This window comes from Morus notabilis, unplaced genomic scaffold (genome assembly GCF_000414095.1).
Source record: "Morus notabilis unplaced genomic scaffold, ASM41409v2 Scaffold205, whole genome shotgun sequence".
Lineage (NCBI taxonomy): Eukaryota > Viridiplantae > Streptophyta > Magnoliopsida > Rosales > Moraceae > Morus > Morus notabilis.
In genome coordinates, this window is record NW_010363285.1 from 923,222 (window position 1) to 944,105 (window position 20,884).

The 20,884-nt window shown below is 33.7% G+C and overlaps 1 protein-coding gene across 1 annotated transcript; it reads left to right on the plus strand.

Moving 5' to 3' along the window:
* The first annotated feature begins 3,393 nt into the window (after nt 1–3,393).
* Nucleotides 3,394–6,733, plus strand: LOC21407320 (putative calcium-transporting ATPase 13, plasma membrane-type). The gene has a single exon (XM_010103997.2). The coding sequence runs from the start codon at nt 3,467–3,469 to the stop codon at nt 6,485–6,487; it is 3,021 nt and encodes a 1,006-aa protein (XP_010102299.2). The 5' UTR covers nt 3,394–3,466; the 3' UTR covers nt 6,488–6,733.
* The last annotated feature ends 14,151 nt before the right edge of the window (nt 6,734–20,884 follow it).

Consider the following 20,884-nt stretch of genomic DNA (forward strand, 5'->3'; position numbering starts at 1 on the left):
ACCGAGATGCGCAATCTCAACATGGAAGGGCCGGATTCCATCCGGATTTGGACTAGGGCATGTGATTCCGAAGAGATTGAAGCGGACCCCGGCAAGATTTGGATTGGCTTACGTGATTCCTGCTCGATTGGGGCGAATTCCGCCAAAGTGAAGGGCAGGTGTTGGAACGCTCATCATTAAGCTTGGGTCTTTCCATTTTTTCTAGGAAAAGGGAAATTTCTGATTGCATAATAAATTTCAAAAGCTAACAAAACATGGAAAGAAAGGAAATACATGAAGCATGTTGCTTCTATTGATGGGTTTTTTAGATTTGGTTTTCTTATATCCGGATTTATTTGTAGTTATAGATCTGGATTTGTTCTTTTAATTGATGTAATTTTTTTTTAATTAAGATTTGAGGTTGTTCATATAATGATATTCACGTGTTGGGTCGAGTTTACGATAATACTTTCTTCAAATGGGTCGAGTTTTACCCACGTGGTAATTTTCATTACTCATTGTAACGGAATAAAGTTCAGAAAGAACAAATGTTACGTTTTAAAATTTAAGGGACAAAATGTTACAAAAATCATAATTCAAAAAAAAAAATTTTAAATTAATCCAAACATTTCAGTTTCTCAAAAGATGTGCAAAAGAAACTTATAATTATAAAAATAATTCATGAAATTGTTCCACTAGTACGTAGAATCGAATCACAGTCTTAACAATATTATACATATCAAGCGAAAATTTTTAAATATTATATTAATTTCATTTCAGCGACCAACGCCACTTGAACTTCGAGGAAAAGCCCTTACAAATTACAATAGTCCATGCATGACTGAAAAGCTGCAGCCTATAAAAGTCGAGACGAGACTTGCAGGAAAATATATACTGTATTGCTTAAGATGGTCACCTGAAAATGACAAAGACTCCATAAATTGAGAGATTGTCTTCATGTGAAATTTTCCACCCGTATTTTCCAAAACCAGAGTATTTTAATGGTATAATATATCAATTTCTTTATGCCAAAACTAGAAATTAATTTGCTGGTTGCATTCCAATTTATTTCCATGTGTGGAATAAAGACAATCTGAATTTTCTTATCGTGTTTGACACACCTCAAGTCAATGATGTCAGAAATTGATTGATAGCAGCATACATTTTATTATTAATTTTTTGGTGCATATATTTTGTTTGAAAGGAGGATTGCATTCTATTGAACAAAATATACAAACACTAATGCAAATGAACTCGTGGTACACAAGACAAAACCTCAATAGAGAATGAATCCACCGGCAAAATATGATGAGGCTTAAGAAGAAGGACGCACACTGAGATTCAATAACGGAAAAGTTTCTCAACACACTGTATAAAAATCGTTTTGACAAAGCCTCTATAATCAATTATGTCCTCCGATCGATTAAGAGCATGTAACCTGTAACACCAGAGCAGCCACCAACTCTATAAACACAAGTCCAATAATAGAACCAAAACACTATTGGATACATATCTATCAGACCACAAATAAACTTTAAAAGCGGGGAAAAACAAAAATAAAACCACAAAACAAAAACGAAACGGAAACGGAAACCCTAACAAGGAAAGAATCGCCGAAGACAAGCTTACCCACGACATTTCGGGCGCATATTTGCTACGTAATTTAACGCGTAGGAAGACGAAGAAGATGATTTGAAGACTCTACTCCGTGTATCGTGTCTCAGACAAGGATTGATGCCACATGCCGGAGGGCCAGTGTAACTTCCAATTTCCTAATCATCCATTACTTTGAATAAAAAATTAATCAATAGAAACTTATGCTATCAATTGACTAGGAAAGAAAAATGACACTTATTTGGTAAGATACAGGTGACTTGTGCTAAAGGAATTCATTATATTTGATGGCCTGAAATTAAAGGAAATTACCGTGTAACTCTCTCGAGAAGATTTATTTGAGAAATAAAAGAGGAAAAGAATATTACACCAAACGTACTTTTGAGGAGATTTACATGTTTGCATCGAGAAAGGCATTTAACTAATATATGAACGAGAAAGAGTGGGGATCCAAATGAGAATACCAAATACGGTAAAAGGTTAAACTAATTAAAGCCATTATTCGCATTAATTCTTTAAGCTTTGCTTCTTTGACGTTCATTAAAAAGTAATCAACATTTATTCATATTCTTTCCCTTACGCATGGAAAGACAACATTAGCGTAAAAGAACAAATGCACATTTCCATGAGTAAATTCGCAGTGAAATGAAAAACAAATAATTTACAGTTGTAAAGAGTTGGGAAAGCCAAATAACAATAATAATAATAATAATAATAACAAATAAGGTTTATAATTATAAATTTTGATGTCTCTGTGAAGGTAGTAGCAATGAATAATGCGTTTGAATATCATGATTTTTCTTCTGCTCCGGTCGATAGGCACTTAAAAAACGCCTAAAAAAACGAGCAATAATATATTATCAATTTATTACATGATCCACGAGAATATCGAGCAAGGAAACTACTGTCATAATTAGAATTGTTCTTGTTTTTATTTTTTACGTTTTTTAAGAAAAAAATAAAATAATTTTAAAATGACTTTTGACATAATTAAAGATAAAAAACGAAAATAAAAACAATTTTTTATTTTCGTGTAAAATGGGAGTAGTCATTTTTCATTTTTTCAGAGAAAGAGACATTAATGAATTTTTTTTTATACTGAAAACAATCTCTTGATAAAACTACTAAACACATTTTTAAAAATAATTTCTATCTAAGATTGAAAATGTTTTCATTTCTATTTTCATACAAAAACACAAAATCGTTATCATTTTAAAACGAATTCTAAAAGCACTCTAGAATACACGATTAAGGAAAGTATTATATATCAAAGGAAGCTTGCTTATTTGCATTTCAAAAGCAAAAGAGCAACAAATGCGCATGCTTTTTGAACCATATTGACATTTGTAACTGCATGCTTTCCCCATATGTCCCAGCCCCCTTAACGGATCTACACGTCCGAGTTGTTGGTATAATGCTTTTCAAATTCATTTAATTTATTATCGTTTAGAAAAAAAAAAAAAAAAAAAAAAAAAAAAAAAAAAAAAAAAAACTTTTTAGGTAAGTCGGGATTAAAAAGAGAGAGAAAAGTTTAACCTTTTAGTTTCCGAAAAATAATGAGGTTTATAAGCTTAAACCGCATTTGACCCAAAGAGGAGGAAGAAGCTTCAAGGCACTTTCCAATCACCTTCCATTACATTTCTTTGATTCTCATTTACCCTCTGCGTTAAGCTAAAATCTATACCATTACGCGTTGTGGAATGGGAAACTATGAACCCTATATATATACACCAAGAAAACCCTATTCTTCCACACTTTATCCTACTTCTATAAGCACACTCAAAAACTGATCCCCCTTTTTTTATTTTTTTATTTTCCCTTTCTTGTTTTACTGTTTCATTGAATTTGGTTGAATCTCCTCTTTAAAGTGATCATGTCTCTTAGGCCACAAAAAACCATGTCAAAAGAAATAGCCATGCAAGACCAAAAAGATTGCTCAGTCATTAAGGTCAAAACGTCCATAAGTCGCCGATGGAGGTTGGCTCTCACTGCCATATCCTTTACTAGGGCTCTTGTAGCCTCTCTGTCGAAGAAAGATCTCCTGGACTACGTCGCCATTAAAGTCGAAAACCCGACTTTTCTCGATGCCGACCCGAAAGCGTTGAGTGACATGCTAAGGGGTAAGAATCTTGAAAGTCTGAAGTCTCAATTTGGAGGTGTCAAGGGCTTGGCTGCAATTCTTGAAAGTGATGTCAAAGGTGGTATTGGTAGTACAGCTGAGGCTGATCTTATGCGTAGAAAGAATGTTTTTGGTGCCAATGAGTACCAAAAACCGCCTGCTAAGAACTTCCTAAGCTTTGTGCTTGATGCGTTGAAAGATACTGTTATTATGATTCTCTTGGCATGTGCAGTTATCTCCCTAGGGTTTGGTATCAAACAAGATGGATGGAAAGATGGTTGGTTTGATGGCGGGAGTATAATTCTTGCCGTCTTTCTTGTCGTTGCTGTCTCTGTTGTGACCAACTTTAAGCAGTCTAGGTCATTCCAGAAGCTCTCCGCGAAGAGCAGCGACATAAAGGTGGAAGTTGTGAGGGATGGAAGGCGTCAACCCCTGTCCATCTTCGACATTGTTGTCGGCGATGTCGTGTGCTTGAAGATCGGGGATCAGATTCCGGCCGACGGGTTGTTCTTGGAAGGACATTCTCTCAAGGTGGATGAATCTAGCATGACGGGAGAAAGCGATCACGTCGAGATCAATGGCGACAAGAATCCCTTCTTGATGTCTGGGACTAAGGTGACAGACGGGTTCGGTTCCATGCTCGTCACTTCTGTGGGGATGAACACGGCGTGGGGCGAGATGATGAGCTCGATAAGCCGCGACTTGGATGAGGAGACGCCTTTGCAAGCGAGGCTCAAGAAGTTGACTTCTTTTATTGGGTATGTTGGCTTGTCCGTGGCTGCTACCGTTCTTGTTGTTATGACGGTCCGTTATTTCACAGGGCACACCACTAATGAGAAGGGGGAGAGGGAATTCTATGGTGGAAAGACGAGGTTCAATGATGCGATGAATGCTGTCGTCGGCATTGTGACTGCAGCGGTGTCGATCGTTGTGGTGGCGATTCCTGAAGGCCTGCCTCTTGCTGTTACATTGACATTGGCCTTTTCAATGAAGAGGATGATGAAAGACAATGCAATGGTTAGGAAGCTCTCGGCTTGTGAGACAATGGGGTCAGCCACAACAATCTGCACAGACAAAACCGGAACTCTTACGTTGAACGAGATGAAGGTTACAGAGGTTTGGCTCGGAGGAGGAGAGACAATGAGTTATGATCAGGAAAGTACATCAAATATGTCTCCCATAGTTCAGCATTTACTGCGAGAAGGTGTCGGTTTGAACACCACCGGCACCGTTTACAAGGCGAGTTTTGCATCCGTTCCTGAGATTTCTGGCAGCCCAACTGAGAAAGCGATACTTTCTTGGGCAGTTTTTGGCTTGGGATTGGATATTGATGAGGTGATGCAAAAATGTGAGACGATCCAAGTGGAGGCCTTCAATTCGGAGAAAAAGAGGAGTGGTGTTTTGATCAGGAGAAACCGGGAGAAGACTACGCACAGCCACTGGAAGGGAGCTGCTGAGATGGTACTCATCATGTGCTCGAATTATCACGACGAAGATGGAAATATCAAATCCATGAATGACCAAAAAAGGAGGAGCATTGAAACAGTTATCCAGAACATGGCTGCCAAAAGCTTGAGGTGTATTGCCTTCGCCCACAAAAAGCTTGAACAAGAAAATGGACAGGTCAGTGAGAAGCTTGAAGAAAGTGGACTTACCTTGCTGGGTCTAGTAGGTCTTAAGGACCCGTGTCGACCGGGAGTTAGAGAAGCCGTGGAAACCTGCACTGCTGCTGGTGTAAACATCAAAATGATAACTGGAGACAACAAGCACACAGCAAGAGCTATAGCAATTGAATGCGGAGTTCTAAAACCTGACGAGGATGTGGAGAGCGAAGCTGTAGTCGAAGGGGTTCAGTTCAGGAATTACTTGCCCGAAGAGCGAACAGCGAAAGTTGACAGAATCCGAGTGATGGCTAGATCGTCTCCATTCGACAAGCTCCTGATGGTGCAGTGCTTGAAGCAAAAGGGTCATGTGGTGGCAGTCACTGGGGATGGAACAAACGATGCACCCGCTCTCAAGGAAGCGGATATTGGGCTTTCTATGGGAATCCAAGGAACTGAAGTGGCAAAGGAGAGCTCAGACATTGTCATCTTAGATGACAACTTCTCTTCAGTGGTGACAGTTCTTAGATGGGGCAGGTGTGTGTACAACAACATTCAGAAGTTTATCCAGTTTCAGCTCACCGTGAATGTCGCCGCCCTCGTCATCAATTTCATCGCCTCTGTGTCTTCTGGCAAAGTCCCATTGACTGCTGTTCAGCTTCTGTGGGTGAACCTCATAATGGACACATTGGCAGCTTTGGCGTTGGCCACTGAGCAGCCAACCAATGAGCTGATGGAGAAGCCACCGGTGGGTCGAACAGCGCCGCTCATAACCCGAGTCATGTGGAGAAACGTCATTGCACACGCCTTGTTCCAGGTAACTGTATTGCTGACACTACAGTTCAGGGGAAGATCCATCTTTGGCGTGGATGAGAAGGTTAAGAACACAATCATCTTCAACACTTTTGTTTTCTGCCAAGTCTTTAACGAGTTTAATGCAAGGAAACTAGAGAAGAAGAACATATTCAAGGGAATACTTAAGAACAAGCTGTTTTTAGCAATAATTGGGATTACCATTGTGCTTCAAATGGTGATGGTGGAGTTTCTGAAGAAGTTTGCCCAGACTGTGAGGCTTGATTGGGGGCAATGGGCAGCTTGTATTGGCATTGCTGCTTTGTCTTGGCCGATCGGTTGGCTCGTCAAGTGCATTCCAATTCCTGGGAACAAGGCTTGACTCCAAAGAGCTTCTGCACAGCAAAAGACATGACAAGAATCAGATAAACCTGCATAGCTTTTTAATTTTTTTTTTCATGTTCATGTTTTTGCTTTCAAGTTCTAGACTTATTCAGCTTTTATCCTTGTTGCTAGTTTTTGTCTGGGTTTTAGGAAAATATTAGAAACACTTGTTAGCAAAGACTGAAGCCATTGTATCTGTGCCAGTAGCTGCTCAATGTGTTGGTGGTAATATGATAACGGAAATGACGCATTACTTTTATATACATGCATGTCTCTTCTGTTATTTATGAATTCACGTATATCTGCTTTTACACACATTGAAAAAAAAAAAAAAAAAAAAAAAAGGAAAGAAAACCAAACAAAACTGTTAGGAATCAGTTCATATCGTCCCTAAATGCAATCTCCTCTTACTCCAAGGTAAAATTTCAAAATTAAAATCCATGTTTATGAGAAACGAAACTTTATTTAAAAAATAAAGTTGAATGAAAAATAAAACTTTGGGGACATGAAGTTCTCAAAGAGAATACAGAAAAGACCAATCACATCATAACCGGAGACAGAATAATAATCGACATTGTTACAAGATATAAAAGAAAAGAAAAACGAAAATCGTAACAATCATAGAAAATCTTCATGTTAACCAATAAGAAGGTTGTATAGGATCATACCACAGACAAACTTCCTCCGATTATGGTAGAGAAAGCGCACTATCCATCATTCTCCATAAGCGTTTATGCGATTTTCCCTTCCTCTTGTCTGTGTGCGCGTGCAGTGCTATGATTGAAAGAATTAGCTCACCAAACCACAGAGGACTATAATGAAAAACGTAAAGGGAGCGAAAAGAAAAATAAAATAATAAGAATGAGTATCATCGATTTCTTTTTTTAGTAGACTCAATCCTCTTTCAAGTATTTACTAAACTAAGGAGTATGAATTTCATCAATGTAATTACTAAATTATATTTTTATATAACTAAATAATCATTAGTTTGTAACAGTGAATTCATCGAGGATTTATAAGTAAATTAGTCATTTATTCCATTTGATCGGGAATCAATACTAAGGGACGTAAGGATTGGTGTTTCTTTTCCTTATTCTGTTTCTAATGTGGAGCTCACTAAACTCTTATTACTGATTCTGTAAGTAAAAATACGATTAGATGGGGATAGAGAATCATTCCCAGTTGTCTCAATGCTTCTTGTTGAGGATCAATAGACTCTTTTCAGTTTATGCAAGGCAAACACGGCCCTGATTTCTCTCCTTTTCTCCCTGTGGGGGGGGGGGGTTGGTCAAGCAAGTTTAATAATCATGATAAACAAGAAATAATTATACATTTTCCTTGTCGTTTCCCCAATCATGGCAGAGTACAGCTCAAGAATTCTAGATGGTTTTTTTTTTTTTTTTGAAAGGGAATTCTAGATGATCTATTGCTTTCTTTTGAACAAATTTATTAGTTCAAGTGTTCTTATCTAAATTATGATTGTTAATTCAAGTGTCCTTATCTGAATTATGAGCTACGTCTAGCAAAGCAATCACTAACAATAATAACTATGAAGGATTTGCAACCTCTGCTTGCCAAAGAGCGATCTCTTGATTCATACATTTCAAATTTTTACACATTGTCTATGAAGGTAGAAATAGAATAATGCAATCAATTACTGGCCTACAACTAAATGCGAAAGTTGTTGCCATATATTTCTCAATTGAACATTTAAAATAACCAAATAAAAATGAAACTAATAATAATAAAAATAATTGAGTAACAAATAGGAGAACAAATTTGGTAATCGTTGATTTTACACACTAAAGAAGAAAAAAATTGATAGAAAGTCCACCGCATTGACTGATCAACACTTGCCGTTCATTTCAACTTGCCAAACCTAAACATGGAAAATCTCTAAATAAGAAAAATAAATTCCAAGAATTGAGACTTCAGTTACCTGATTACATGTAGTGCACAAGACATTTGATCCAAGTAGCAGCGCAGCTGTAGCTAAAAAATAAAAGAACAAAAGAGATTGCAGATGTTTACTATAGTTAGATACTAAGAAAGAAAAATTGTAAACAATTACCAAAGTAGTTACTTCATTTTTCAATCAGATATTACAACAGAATCTGACATAATCGGTTTTTACTCGATGTAAGAGGAATCGATTCTAGGACCTCACCACAATTTACTAAAGACTATATCCTTTTGTAAATAAATGAATAAATAAATAAATCTGTTCAAAAAATCATACTATATAATATATTTGGCTGTAAAGAGTACGTACCGTGCCGCAAGCACTAAACTCTGATAAAACAACAATCAACAAAGTATTCCAAGTTCATTCCTTATAGAGAAATTTGGTATCGGACTCATCAATAAGTAAAACTAGGCGACCAATGCAACAAAAAATGCTTCAACAGCAAATAACTGCTGCAATTTACTTTCTTCAGTGTAAAACTTACTCTCCATCAAATTCTTCCAAGAAAATATTCCAACAAAAAAAAGGGGTCCATAGGTTCGTGCATAAAGATGCCATAGAAACAGAAGAAACATAAGTGCGTGTCCATAGGTTCGTACGTAAAGATGCCAAGCCATGTTCTTCCCATGTAGCTTTGTTAATTTTATTTCTTTGAATAGCTGGCCTTTTATGAGCTCTTAAGGGCCTTTTATTAACTTAATGTTTTGCAAAACAACGAATCAGATGTAAATGCAAATCCAATCACTAAAAGAGAAGCACCACATTTTTTAACAAGAATACAAGGACGAAAAAGATATTTAATTTTCTAATAACCAATGAAAATGTTGGAATGAAGATAAAAAAAAATAGGACTAGTCTCCAGTCCAATACTGGACTGGAGCGGCACTTGTATATTTTTTCTTTAAAAGATGTATATTTTCTCTTTAAAACGTATATATTTCCTCTTAAAACATGTATATATCGTATATTTTACCATTAAAGGAAATGTACATGTTTTAAGTGGAAATATATATGTTTTAAAGAGAAAATATACATGTTTTAAAGAAAAAATATACAAGTGCTTTTTCCCGAGAAGTCATATTTTGTGGCTTTGATCAAAAACTCATATGAAGTGCAAACAGCCTTAGAAAGCAATGCCAAATAGACCCGTCTCGATGTTGAACATTGTGTAAGGACTTTGTTGTAGCTTCTGGACTCGTCTCGATGTTGAACATTGTGTAAAACTAGGCGACCACTGCATCAAAAAATGCTTCAACAGCAAATAACTGCTGCATTTTACTTTATTCAGGGTAAAAATTACTCCATCAAATTCTTCCAAGAAAATTTTCCGACAAAAAAAAAAGGGTCCAGAGGTTCGCGCATAAAGATGCCATAGAAACAGAAGAAACATAAGTGCGTGTCCATAGGTTCGTACGTAAAGATGCCAAGCCATGTTCTTCCCATGTAGCTTTGTTAATTTTATTTCTTTGAATAGCTGGCCTTTTATGAGCTCTTAAGGGCCTTTTATTAACTTAATGTTTTGCAAAACAACGAATCAGATGTAAATGCAAATCCAATCACTAAAAAGAAGCACCACATTTTTTATCAAGAATATAAGGACGAAAAAGATATTTAATTTTCTAATAACCAATGACAATGTATATAATATATATATATATGTATATATCTTATTGAAACTTGGTACAACTTTTAAAAGGGTTTTTTTTTTTTTTTCGAGAAGTCATATTTTGTGGCTTTGATCAAAAACTCATATGAAGTGCAAACTCTTCAAAAAAGTTATCCAAACACTTCCGAAAGGTGCTTTTAGACCTAAGAAGTTAAAAGTAGCTTTAGAAAGCAATGCCAAATAGACCCGTCTCGATGTTGAACTTGTGTAAGGACTTTGTTGTAGCTTCTTAAGCATCAAGATGTTTTTTTTCCCCTTCTGTTCTTTTCTCTTTTGACTTTAAATGTTTGCTTCCTCCGCAAGATGTTCCAAACCCATCAAATAACGCAAAATAGCTGAAAAGGCAATTCTAAAGGTATGCCGTCTTCTATTTCTCTTTGGTCATGTCGTTATTTTCACGAAAAATAAAATATGTTATATTTTCGGCATGCTCAAAGGTAAACAATAACCGCACATCTGGCCCCAGAGAATGTTATTCTAGCTCACCAGCAGACACTTATAGTTAAATTCATGGACCCCAAACAGCATACACAGTTCTATAAGTTAATGCACAGTTTAAAGTTTGCTAATGAAGTTTTAACATCTGTTAACAGTTCTAATCAATTTCCCATCCAAAAATATCACGTATCAGATTCATTCAAATATTCATCTAGAGTAAAACATAGCATTTTCTGCCACTTCCAATATCAAGCCAAGCCTTCAAGTGAACGACAAGAACACAACATGGACGACTGCTATTACCAAAACTAAAAGAAGTATTTCATGAAAAGATTGTGAATGGATTAGCTGACCTCAATATCCGTGAAAAGATCAGAAAAAATTCATGGGTTCTTTTAGATTTGAAAGACGACACTCTGAAACTGTAAATCGGCTCGTTGTTTCAAGTTATCCTCCATATGCAACACCTGCAACTCAAACAGAGAACTAAAAATCTCTATGCTTTTTCAGGGAGAGAGAGAGAGAGAGAGAGAGAGAGAGAACAAATCCAAAATTAGATACTTACATGGATTAGAAAACTCGTTTAGATGCCAACTCAGTTTGATTAGATTATCACAAGACTAGAAACATCGTGTATTTTTGTTTTTCTGATTTCGATTTTAGCAGAAAAACTGATCATGACACGCAACACAAGCAACGTAAAATACCGTCATCACGTCAGAACATTCCAGAAAAAGTATGGTGAAGCAAAGAAGAGAGAAGAAAAATCTAGAGAAAAGATGCTCTTCTTAAAGAATATTACATATATGGACGTTTCTAGAGATGCCAACCATACAACAACAATAAGCCTTAATCCCAATTTAATTGAGGTTAACTAGATACCAGAACCATAATAATAAAAAATTAGTCTTGCTTTGTCCAAGAAAGAGATCATTACAAACAATCTATTAAGAGCAGAATCTCTTTGCTATATATATATATATATATATATATATATATATATATCATATGTGGGAGTTCTCCAAACTCCTTGGGAGATTCAATCAACAAAGAAGAAGCGGTTGGCATGATATTCGAAAACGACTTGCCTGAAGATTGAATGAAAAGCTCGCAAAAGTCAGAGTGCTTGAGAAAAATTTACTAGTCAAAGCAGGTGTTAGTACAATATTGGAGATGGAAAATGAACCCCTAAAGTGGCAAAGGAATGCTCAAATGCATTCAGCTATGATTCATAATGAATACTTTGCATGCCTATATATAACTAAAAAGAATCTTGAGATGCAAGAAGCTCATGTATTCTTAAATATTACGCGATGCCTTTTTCTTGTACAAACAAGCTGGCCAAATCAAATTCTTAAAAGAGGAAAAAAGGAAAAAGAGGTGGAGCAGGTACTAGAATATTAGGTGAAGTTAGCTATAAAGAAAATAAAAGATAAAAATAAAATGAGTTGAGAATCACTTTCTTATATCTTGATTGGCTCCAGGCAATCAATCAATTAGAAAACCTCTCATGGATCCATATAACTGCTTCTTTCATTTGTGTACAAACCCAGGCTACTACAAAAATAGTTGACTTGTTGACCCTGCAGTTGAAGAAAGAAGAGATCTATTTTCTTTATATATAGGAAAAGAAGAACTTTTATTTTCAAGCAAAAGATGACCCCCATCATCAGCAACTTTTCTCTAATGCAAACAATTATAAGGGAAAAGACATACGACTTAAAATACTTAAAAATGTATCTTGAAAATGTAACTAAATGCCTGTGCCCAAACCTTCCACAAGGATCATTTTATTTTTATTTTTATTTTTTTCAGAAGAAGGTGTGCTTTTTTGGGCCAATAACAAGTACAGACAAATAGTCAGATGATGCAACCAAAATACTAGAAGCCAACATGGAAAATACTACTAGTGCATAGAATATATCCAAAAGTAACAAAAACCGATGACTTGACAAATTTCCAGGAGAGAGAGAGAGAGAGAGAGCAGTGACGTTTGGTTCATGGATTAGAATCATGAGATTAGAACCATTTTCGATTTACGTGTATTTTTTGTGAGAGAAAATACTGTAGTAAGTCATGAACCATAATTCGAATCAGGGTACGAATCCCCTTACCAAATGTCTAAAATTTGTCACTTTAAAGAGAGAATCAGAGAAAGAAATTGCACTCTGATGTTCAGAAGCTACTTCTTCCTTTCAAAACTATATTAATAGTTCAAGTTAGAACCTGGAGAGAGAATGAAACTTAAGCAACGTGATTAAATCTAAGACACAATTTCTGGTATCACCTAAGCTTCTCTCTAACTCTAGATTGGTGCTTTCATTTGTTTGGATGCACAAGACAGAAGACAAGGAACTGCATTAATTAAGTATTGGCGAGATTGGAGAGCATGATAAAGGGCTCTTAAACATTGTTCTGACTTTTGATAAGGTAACAAACATGAAAATATTACGAGAAAAACCTCATTCAGAATGGATCCACCAACTTTCTGATAAGGCTTGATAGTCAGTAAGCTAGATTGTGTGGGGGCAGAGTTGTTGTAACTGTATACGTAAGTAGTTGTTGGTCATAGGTGGTTAACTCTTGACCCTCATTTGCAGTTTGTTAGGGAGAGTTGGTTAACTTCAGTGTGCAGATCGCGACCAGAGTATCGAGCAAGGGTGATGTAGCCAAACCTCACCAGGTAGAAAGTCCAGGAATCAACCAAACCGCTAAAACAAACCGGATAATTCTCCCATACGAGTATACAATTCCATCTACAAAGCAAAAAGATTTTATCTGGGAAGTTACCAGGTCAACCTCCGCGAATTCAGGCCTTTTATGGGGGAGCACGGTGAATGGGTTCCTCTTACTCTTCCTTCAGCTATCTTGAAAGGGAACTGCCTTCTGTTTGCGGATAGATTCTTTCACTATAATTCATCAATAAAAAATAGATTCTTGCAATTCTTTCTTTTATTCTACTGTGTTTTTCTACCTGTCACTTTCCATAACCAGCTAGGTTCCTACCATTTTCATAATCCAGCTAGAGGTTTTAAGTTAATAAACTAAAACCTATTCAGAAGCAATCACGTTTATCAATACCAGCTGACTCAAAACAAGCAAAACTCCAAGAAAATCAACTATAGCCTGCAATAATATGGGTGAAATGAAGAAGCTCAACTTGGTCCTGGACTAAAACCGCCATACAACTTCTGAAAAAGACCTTAAGAAAAAGCTTACAAAATTACTTTCCAATAAAAGGCACACACAAATTGAGAGAACATTCGACCCCAAAAGGAGTACGGCAAAAGAAGTGTCACATAAATAGATTTGCATTCTTATCACGTGGATATGTGCATGCAAAAATTTACGATGTTATATAGCATGCAAATATACAGCTTTTGAGGCATTTGGAAATCAAGTAGGCCCATTCTAGCTGAACAAAGGACATCAATAATTGAACAAGCAGCGACCAACCAGACAAAAAAGTACCACATGCTATAATTCTTTCTTTATGCACTCCAGCATAATTCATTTTCGTAAAACTTGAAGGAGTACCACTTTAATAAGCACATGGGGCATTCCCGTGTACCGAATTCAACTTCTAACGCATTGACACTGTATCAACTGAGAAAAACAAAGAAACCAACAAAACTTGTTACTTATATAACTTAAATTGAAAATCATTTTTAACCATCCAGCTCAATTGATAGATACTTTTTCATGCTTAAAACAATAAGAACAACAGCCGATGCCTAATTAATCAAACATTTTTACTAATTTATCCCAGCAATCAAACAGCAATACTCAGAATTCAAATCATAGACATTTTTACTTCAACCACCCAAAACTAAAAAATTAAAAAAAAGAAAAAAATTAAAAAAAAAAGGTGACCAAGAAAAGAAAAGATTAATCTCACGAACGGTCCAATGACTTAAGCCATGTTCATTTCATTGATTCGAGTTTAGAATTCGAGTTTTGCTACAGTAAAAAGCTCTCAGAAACGGTCACATCTAATTTTTTTGCTACAGTAAAAAGCTCTCACATAAAGTCGCATCTGAACTCGAATCAGCGAATTAAACGGGCTCTTAGTTAGTCAATCCCACTTTAGTCCCTGACTTGTTTCAAACTCAATACTTGATCTATATCTTGTTTCAGTTTCAGTTAAAAATAAAACATAATACGGATAATTTTCAGTTAGTGGAGTGTTATATTATATTGCATATTCCGTGTTCTATCGTCAAAATCATGTGCATATTTTATCCAATTTTTGAACACCCAACTCACGAAAAGCACTAAAACTGAAAGAAACTGATAAATCACGGATGGAGTTTGAGACATTTTAAAAACTATGGACACTAAACTAGGATTGACAGCATAAGCCGGGGACCATTTGAGAGATTACTGGTGCATAATGGATGTCATTTTCAGTGTATTAAGCTAAGCACAAGTTGAAATTAATTAATGGGTATTTCTAGCTGATTTAGCTGCTCTCGTCCTCCAACAAATAAATATATAAATAAAAGAGGCTTAATATCGATGGTCACAAAAATGAATTACAAAAAATGAAAGCTTTAACGCACGCACACAAAGCAATCAATTCTCAAAGGAGAAGAAATTTCAAAGAGGGGCAACCAAGACGAACCTCGAGGTCGACACTTCGAGCTGTCAAATTATCAACTGTCCGGAAAGAGGGACCCATTCGGCCACCCCCTCGTACCGTTCGTTGCTACCAATATCTGTTCCTTTTCCTTCCTTCTGCTGCAAAAGTGTAGGGCCGTGTTTGAAGATTTTGTTTTTATTTTTTATATTTTTTGAGAAAGAAAAAATAAAAATGGATAAAAAAGGCGTTTGAAATAATTAAAACTAAAAATAATTTTTTAATTTAGTATAAAATAAGAAAAAAAAATAAAAAATAATTTTTAATTTTTTTTATTTCTGTTTTCTTCTTTTTTTTGAGCATAGAGATAAATATTAATTGATTTTTTTATACTAAAAATAATCTCTTGATAAAACTATCAAATGTATTTTTAAAAATAATTTATGTTTGAGATTGAAAACATTTTCATTTCTATTTTTATCAAAAAAAAAATTATTTTATAACGAGTTTCAAACACACCCGTTGTGTTACCCTCTTCTTTATTCTATTTTGAGAAAATGAAACAAATGTTCTATTTGTCCTAATTCTTGAATAAGATCTTTTAATCAAATAATTTTATTGATTAAAATAATATTTGTAATTTTTTAGTCAACTAATTATATTAATTAAAAATAAATAATAAAAATTGAGACTCTTACATGCATTTTAAATTTAAGTTCAACAATTTTTCCTTTTATTTTTAATTAATTACATATATGCCCTGAGTATCACAATAAAATTATCGCACGATGGATTAAAAATATATGTCCTCAATTTGTTATATTTATGCGTAAATCTATAAATAATTAGCATTAAAATTAGTTATACAAATTTGTACCACAAAAAAAAAAAGAAATTTATTGAAATGATATTACTTCAATAACCATACAATGCATGGATTAACAGTATTGTAAAATTAAAAACATATCCTAAACATTAAGTTGAAAAATGATTATTTCTTTATATTTTTTTAAGAGAAAATGAGACAAGCATTTTTTAAAGTGTATGTATCTTGAATTTTTAGTTTTTACTCCTTAGTCTATTAATCAAATAACTATTATTAGTCCAAACATAGACGGAGCCACATCATAACTAATGGGGGCTTCACATTTTTTGTTCTTTTGCAAAGTGATCTATTTTCTTATTATTTTTAACAATTAACCCCCACAACAAATGAAAAAACCATTTTAGCACCCCCAAATCTTCATATATTTTGGTTAGTCCCAACAAGAATTGAGTAAAAATACAATTTTAACCCTACTCAAATCTACATAAATTTACATTAAATTAAATATGGCCCCTCTAAAACTAAAAGTTCATTTTGTCTCAACAAAATATTTAGAGAAAGTTTTAAGCCCCCACTTGAATAAAAATATTGCCTCCGTCACTGAATTCAAGTGGTATTAATCAAGAGTAAATGATAAAAATCTATATCTATACACTTTTAAAGGTAAGTTCAGTCTTTTCTCCTTTTTTTAAATTATTTTTGAGAAAATTGCTTGTATGGGTCTAGATTTTTACTTTTTATTCTTGATTAATATCTTTTTAACTAATATAATTATTTAACTAAAAATATATATTAATCAAGAGTTAAGGATAAAAATTTAGACTCATACACTCTAAAGGACAATTATTTCTTTTGCTCAAATAAAAAGTATTTGTCTCATTTTCTCTTTAGTTATTAATTTATTATTATTATTATTATTATTATTATTATGATGATGATGATTATTATTATTATTATGATGATGATGATGATTATTATTATTATTATGATGATGATGATTATTATTATTATTATTATTATTATTATTATTATTATTATTATTATATTATTATTATTATTATTTGCAAGACTGCTCTGTTAGCCCTCTTTTTCCAGGCTTGGGCCGTGCTATGGAAGCCCAATCCAAATTTAAGGCGAGGAAGATGGTGTTACTTTCACTGGTGCAGTTTTGAAACAAGCTTAGATTTACTATTAAAACGTTATATTTAAGCTCGAACCCCATAAAGTATCGTATTTCTCTAATTTAGTTTATAGACTAAGTCCCTTTTCGTTGTTCTATCTAAGATTCAACTCCGACATTGATCATCTTATTTCATGTTTTAGGAAAAACTATAGACAATGCCGCACAAATGATGTTGAATGGACTTTTGTTATTGTTTTTTTTTTTTTTTTTTTTAAATCTTGCAATAAAAAAGTCACGTTTTTCTTCATCAATAGAGTTGTGCGAATAAATATATCGTTTCTAGTAATTTTTCTTTCTTTTTTCTTTTTCCCTCTTTCTAACCCGCCTTATTTCTTTTTGCTATGATCCTTTAAGGGCGTGCAAGTCAAGCTAAGGAGATATTATTATTGTTGGCTCCTAGAGGTACCACGAGCCACGAGGAGATCATCTTGCCACGAGATCTACGACACCAGGCAGCTAGCCTGCATGAGGTAAGCTCCTTGCAACGCCACAAGGAGATCTCGCCACCGTCGCGACTTGCGGACGGTGGTCGTCGTCTTGGCAGGGTATACTATTTGTTGCCTCCGTTGGTGCTTTGCTATTTGATAGGGGTATTCGCGTTGATTTAGGTCTTTTTTTTTAAAACCACAAACTAATTTAAAAATAATTTTTTTTTCTAGGCGGTTTAATATTTTTGACAAAATTCAAGTTGAACCAAATCACTCATAAGCGGTTTGGACGGTTTCAGCTTAAGACTAAAATTTTTTTTAATAATTCATAGAGATTATAAAATCGTTAATCAATAAAAATAAAAGTAAGATTCAAGTTTACAATATAATTCAAAAATTGTAAATGTCTAACAATTCACTGTTTAAAATTGTAATACAAACCAATAAAAATATGATAGGGTGTATTTTATAAATGTATAACTTTTATTATGACCAATAAAAATTAAAATAAATATACAAATATTTTAAAAATTAAAAAATAATATATGTATATTTTTAGGTAGTTTGGGGAGTCCAAACCACAAACCAAACAATCCAAAAAAATTAGATTAAAAAACTGATCAAACCGCCTAATAATCTAAAAATATTTAACAATTTGGTTCGGTTTGGTTTAGATTGGGCGGTTTTTGTGGTTTGGCGTATATTTTGAACACCCTTACCCTTTGACATCTCTTTTGTTATGTTTTTAAATTATTTTTTAAGTATTTTAGGTCCCGTTCATTTCACTAGTTTGAATTACAACTCAAGTATTTGCTAAAATATTTTCTTCCGTAAAAATTCAAATTCAACTTTTTTGATACAAGGAAAATATATTAGAGAAAGTATCTTATTAATAGTTTTGATTTTATTTATATTTATTTTCATATCAGAAAGTTTTTGATTCTTGATTTTAATTTTAGATAACTTACATGATTATATGCTTTGTAATGTGTATTTATATGGAGCCCTTTCATTGTGCTTCTTATTAGTGAATTCTTCTTCTCTTTCTAATTTGTGAAAGTAGATATATTATTAAACCACGTTAAATCTCTATTTTTTTTCTCTTCTTATTTTATTTTTTATTTTAACATTAATTTATTTTTTTAATTCAAATTTTTAAGTTAAACGAGCGAAACAAAATGAACATATGAGAATATCATCTATCTCTCGCGCGCTAAGCTTTACATTCACATAATAATGCTATTTTTTGGTAGAAACATAATAATGCTAATTACCACTATGTTATGCCTGTAATGATCACATAATGTTTACATAATTATTTTTTTTAGTGTATATAATTAGACAGGCTTAAACCTAAAACTGCCAACCCAAACTGTTAAACCACGAGCTTTAAACTTATGCAACGTGTCGTTTATAGGAGGTTTTTTTTTTTTTTTCTGGTTGCCTTCTGTAATAAAACGATATGTCATTTTCAAATAACTGTACATAAAATTTCGTACATTTTGCATGAAATCGACGCGTCGTTCATATTTCAAGATTTTTATTTTTTTAATTTTTTTTTATAAATCCAAAATTTAGTGTTGTTCACGTGAAGAAACAGAATCTCTCTTGCCGTTTAAGCATAAAACGACACTCAATTTTTTCGTTTGTAATTTATATATTTTTAAAAAAAAAGATTGCGTTTATAAATTATATTGTACTGATTTTTGTTCAGCACAAAAAAAAATCTATTCTTTTAATGGAAAATTAAATGTACTATAGAAAGAGTAATGTTTGTTTTTCTTCCTTTCACTTTTCTTTTTCGGAAGAATTTGTAAGACTGGGGCGGTTCTTTTACCGTTTTTGAGTTAAGTGACTTGTAGATTTTAAATTGAGTTTGAGTTATAACTTGAGTTGAAGTTATAACTTGAGTTTGTGTTTAGTTGTATACATTTGAGTTAATGTTTAAGATAAAGAATCTTTTTGAGTTTGTATTTGAGTGAGTCAAAACTTGAATTTGTATTTATATAGTATTTTAATAAAAACTCAATGCTGATGGAAAATTTTAATAGGGTATATGGGTGGGGTTTTATTCGTCTTTTCGTTGTCAACGCATAGAAAAAAATCATCTCAATCAGAATTAAAACGAAAAAGTTATAACAATTTTAAGAATAGAAAAAAATATTGTTCATTAATTTGAGTTCGAGTTTTTGAACTCGAGTTGAAGGGGAAACTTGAACTCAAGTTTTAATCCCAAACTCGAGTTTAAACTTAAAAGAACATAAACTTGAATAAAGTTGTAATATGAGTTGCTTTTTTAAGTTTTTAACTCAAGAATGGGGTCGTCGAACAGCCCCTGAGTTAGTCAAGAAATTACAGCGGGATGATGACGTCGCATGCATTTCAAGGGGTCCCGTTTTTTTCGCTGATTCGAGTTTTACTACAGTAAAAAACTCTCAGAAATAGTCACATCTAACTTTTTTGTTACAGTAAAAAGCTCTCACACAACATCACATCTCAACTTGAATTAACGAACCGAACGGGTAAGTTCAGTACTTATCTCAAGTTATAATGGAGTGTTTCGCTAACCCAAACTCTCAAAAACTAGTGAAAAAAAAAAAAATCAGTTCGGAAAGAAATAATTAAAAAAATATATTTCTACAAAATTAAAACAAAAAAAAGAATAAAATCAAGAAACAAATATATGATTATGAGTTTTTGCCCCCTTTTTTTGGATAGTGCACTTACGTAGTTACATTAATCGGATTTCTTTGGATGATGAAATCCACAGGAAGATGAATGCCCTGGTCTTTACTGAATTATAAGTACACAAAGCAGAGAATATTTAGGCTTTGGCTCTCCAATGTTTTCTGATCATCATGTATTCATGTGTTTCCGGCCTATGTTTGAACGTATTGTATGCCGTGAATGATTTGAGGTCTCCATTCTATGTATAGAATTTCTCAACATTAATGAAAATGTTTCCCTGCGCATTTCACTCAAATTTCTTACAATAAATCTCAATTTTAACTGCCTATTATTATCAACCGTTATCAGAAAAATTAGTAGTCACACATGCAAGTCGCACATGGGCAGGAGTTAGATGTATTTGTGACATTTAGGTATATATGCCCATAAATTCTCTTCCAATCAATAATTGTTTGAATAGAATCACTCGATGAGCATAATTATAGACGGTGTTACCTCTTTCTGAAAGCCTTATTATGTCGATCTGTACATAAGTTATGCATGTGTTCTTAGTTTTGTGTTTATCAGAAAGTGTGTATATATATATATATATATATATATTACTAAACAATATTATTTCTA

Coding starts and splice junctions, on each gene's coding strand:
- LOC21407320 (XM_010103997.2), top strand. CDS start 3,467: ATGTCTCTTAGGCCACAAAAAACCATGTCAAAAGAAATAGCCATGCAA.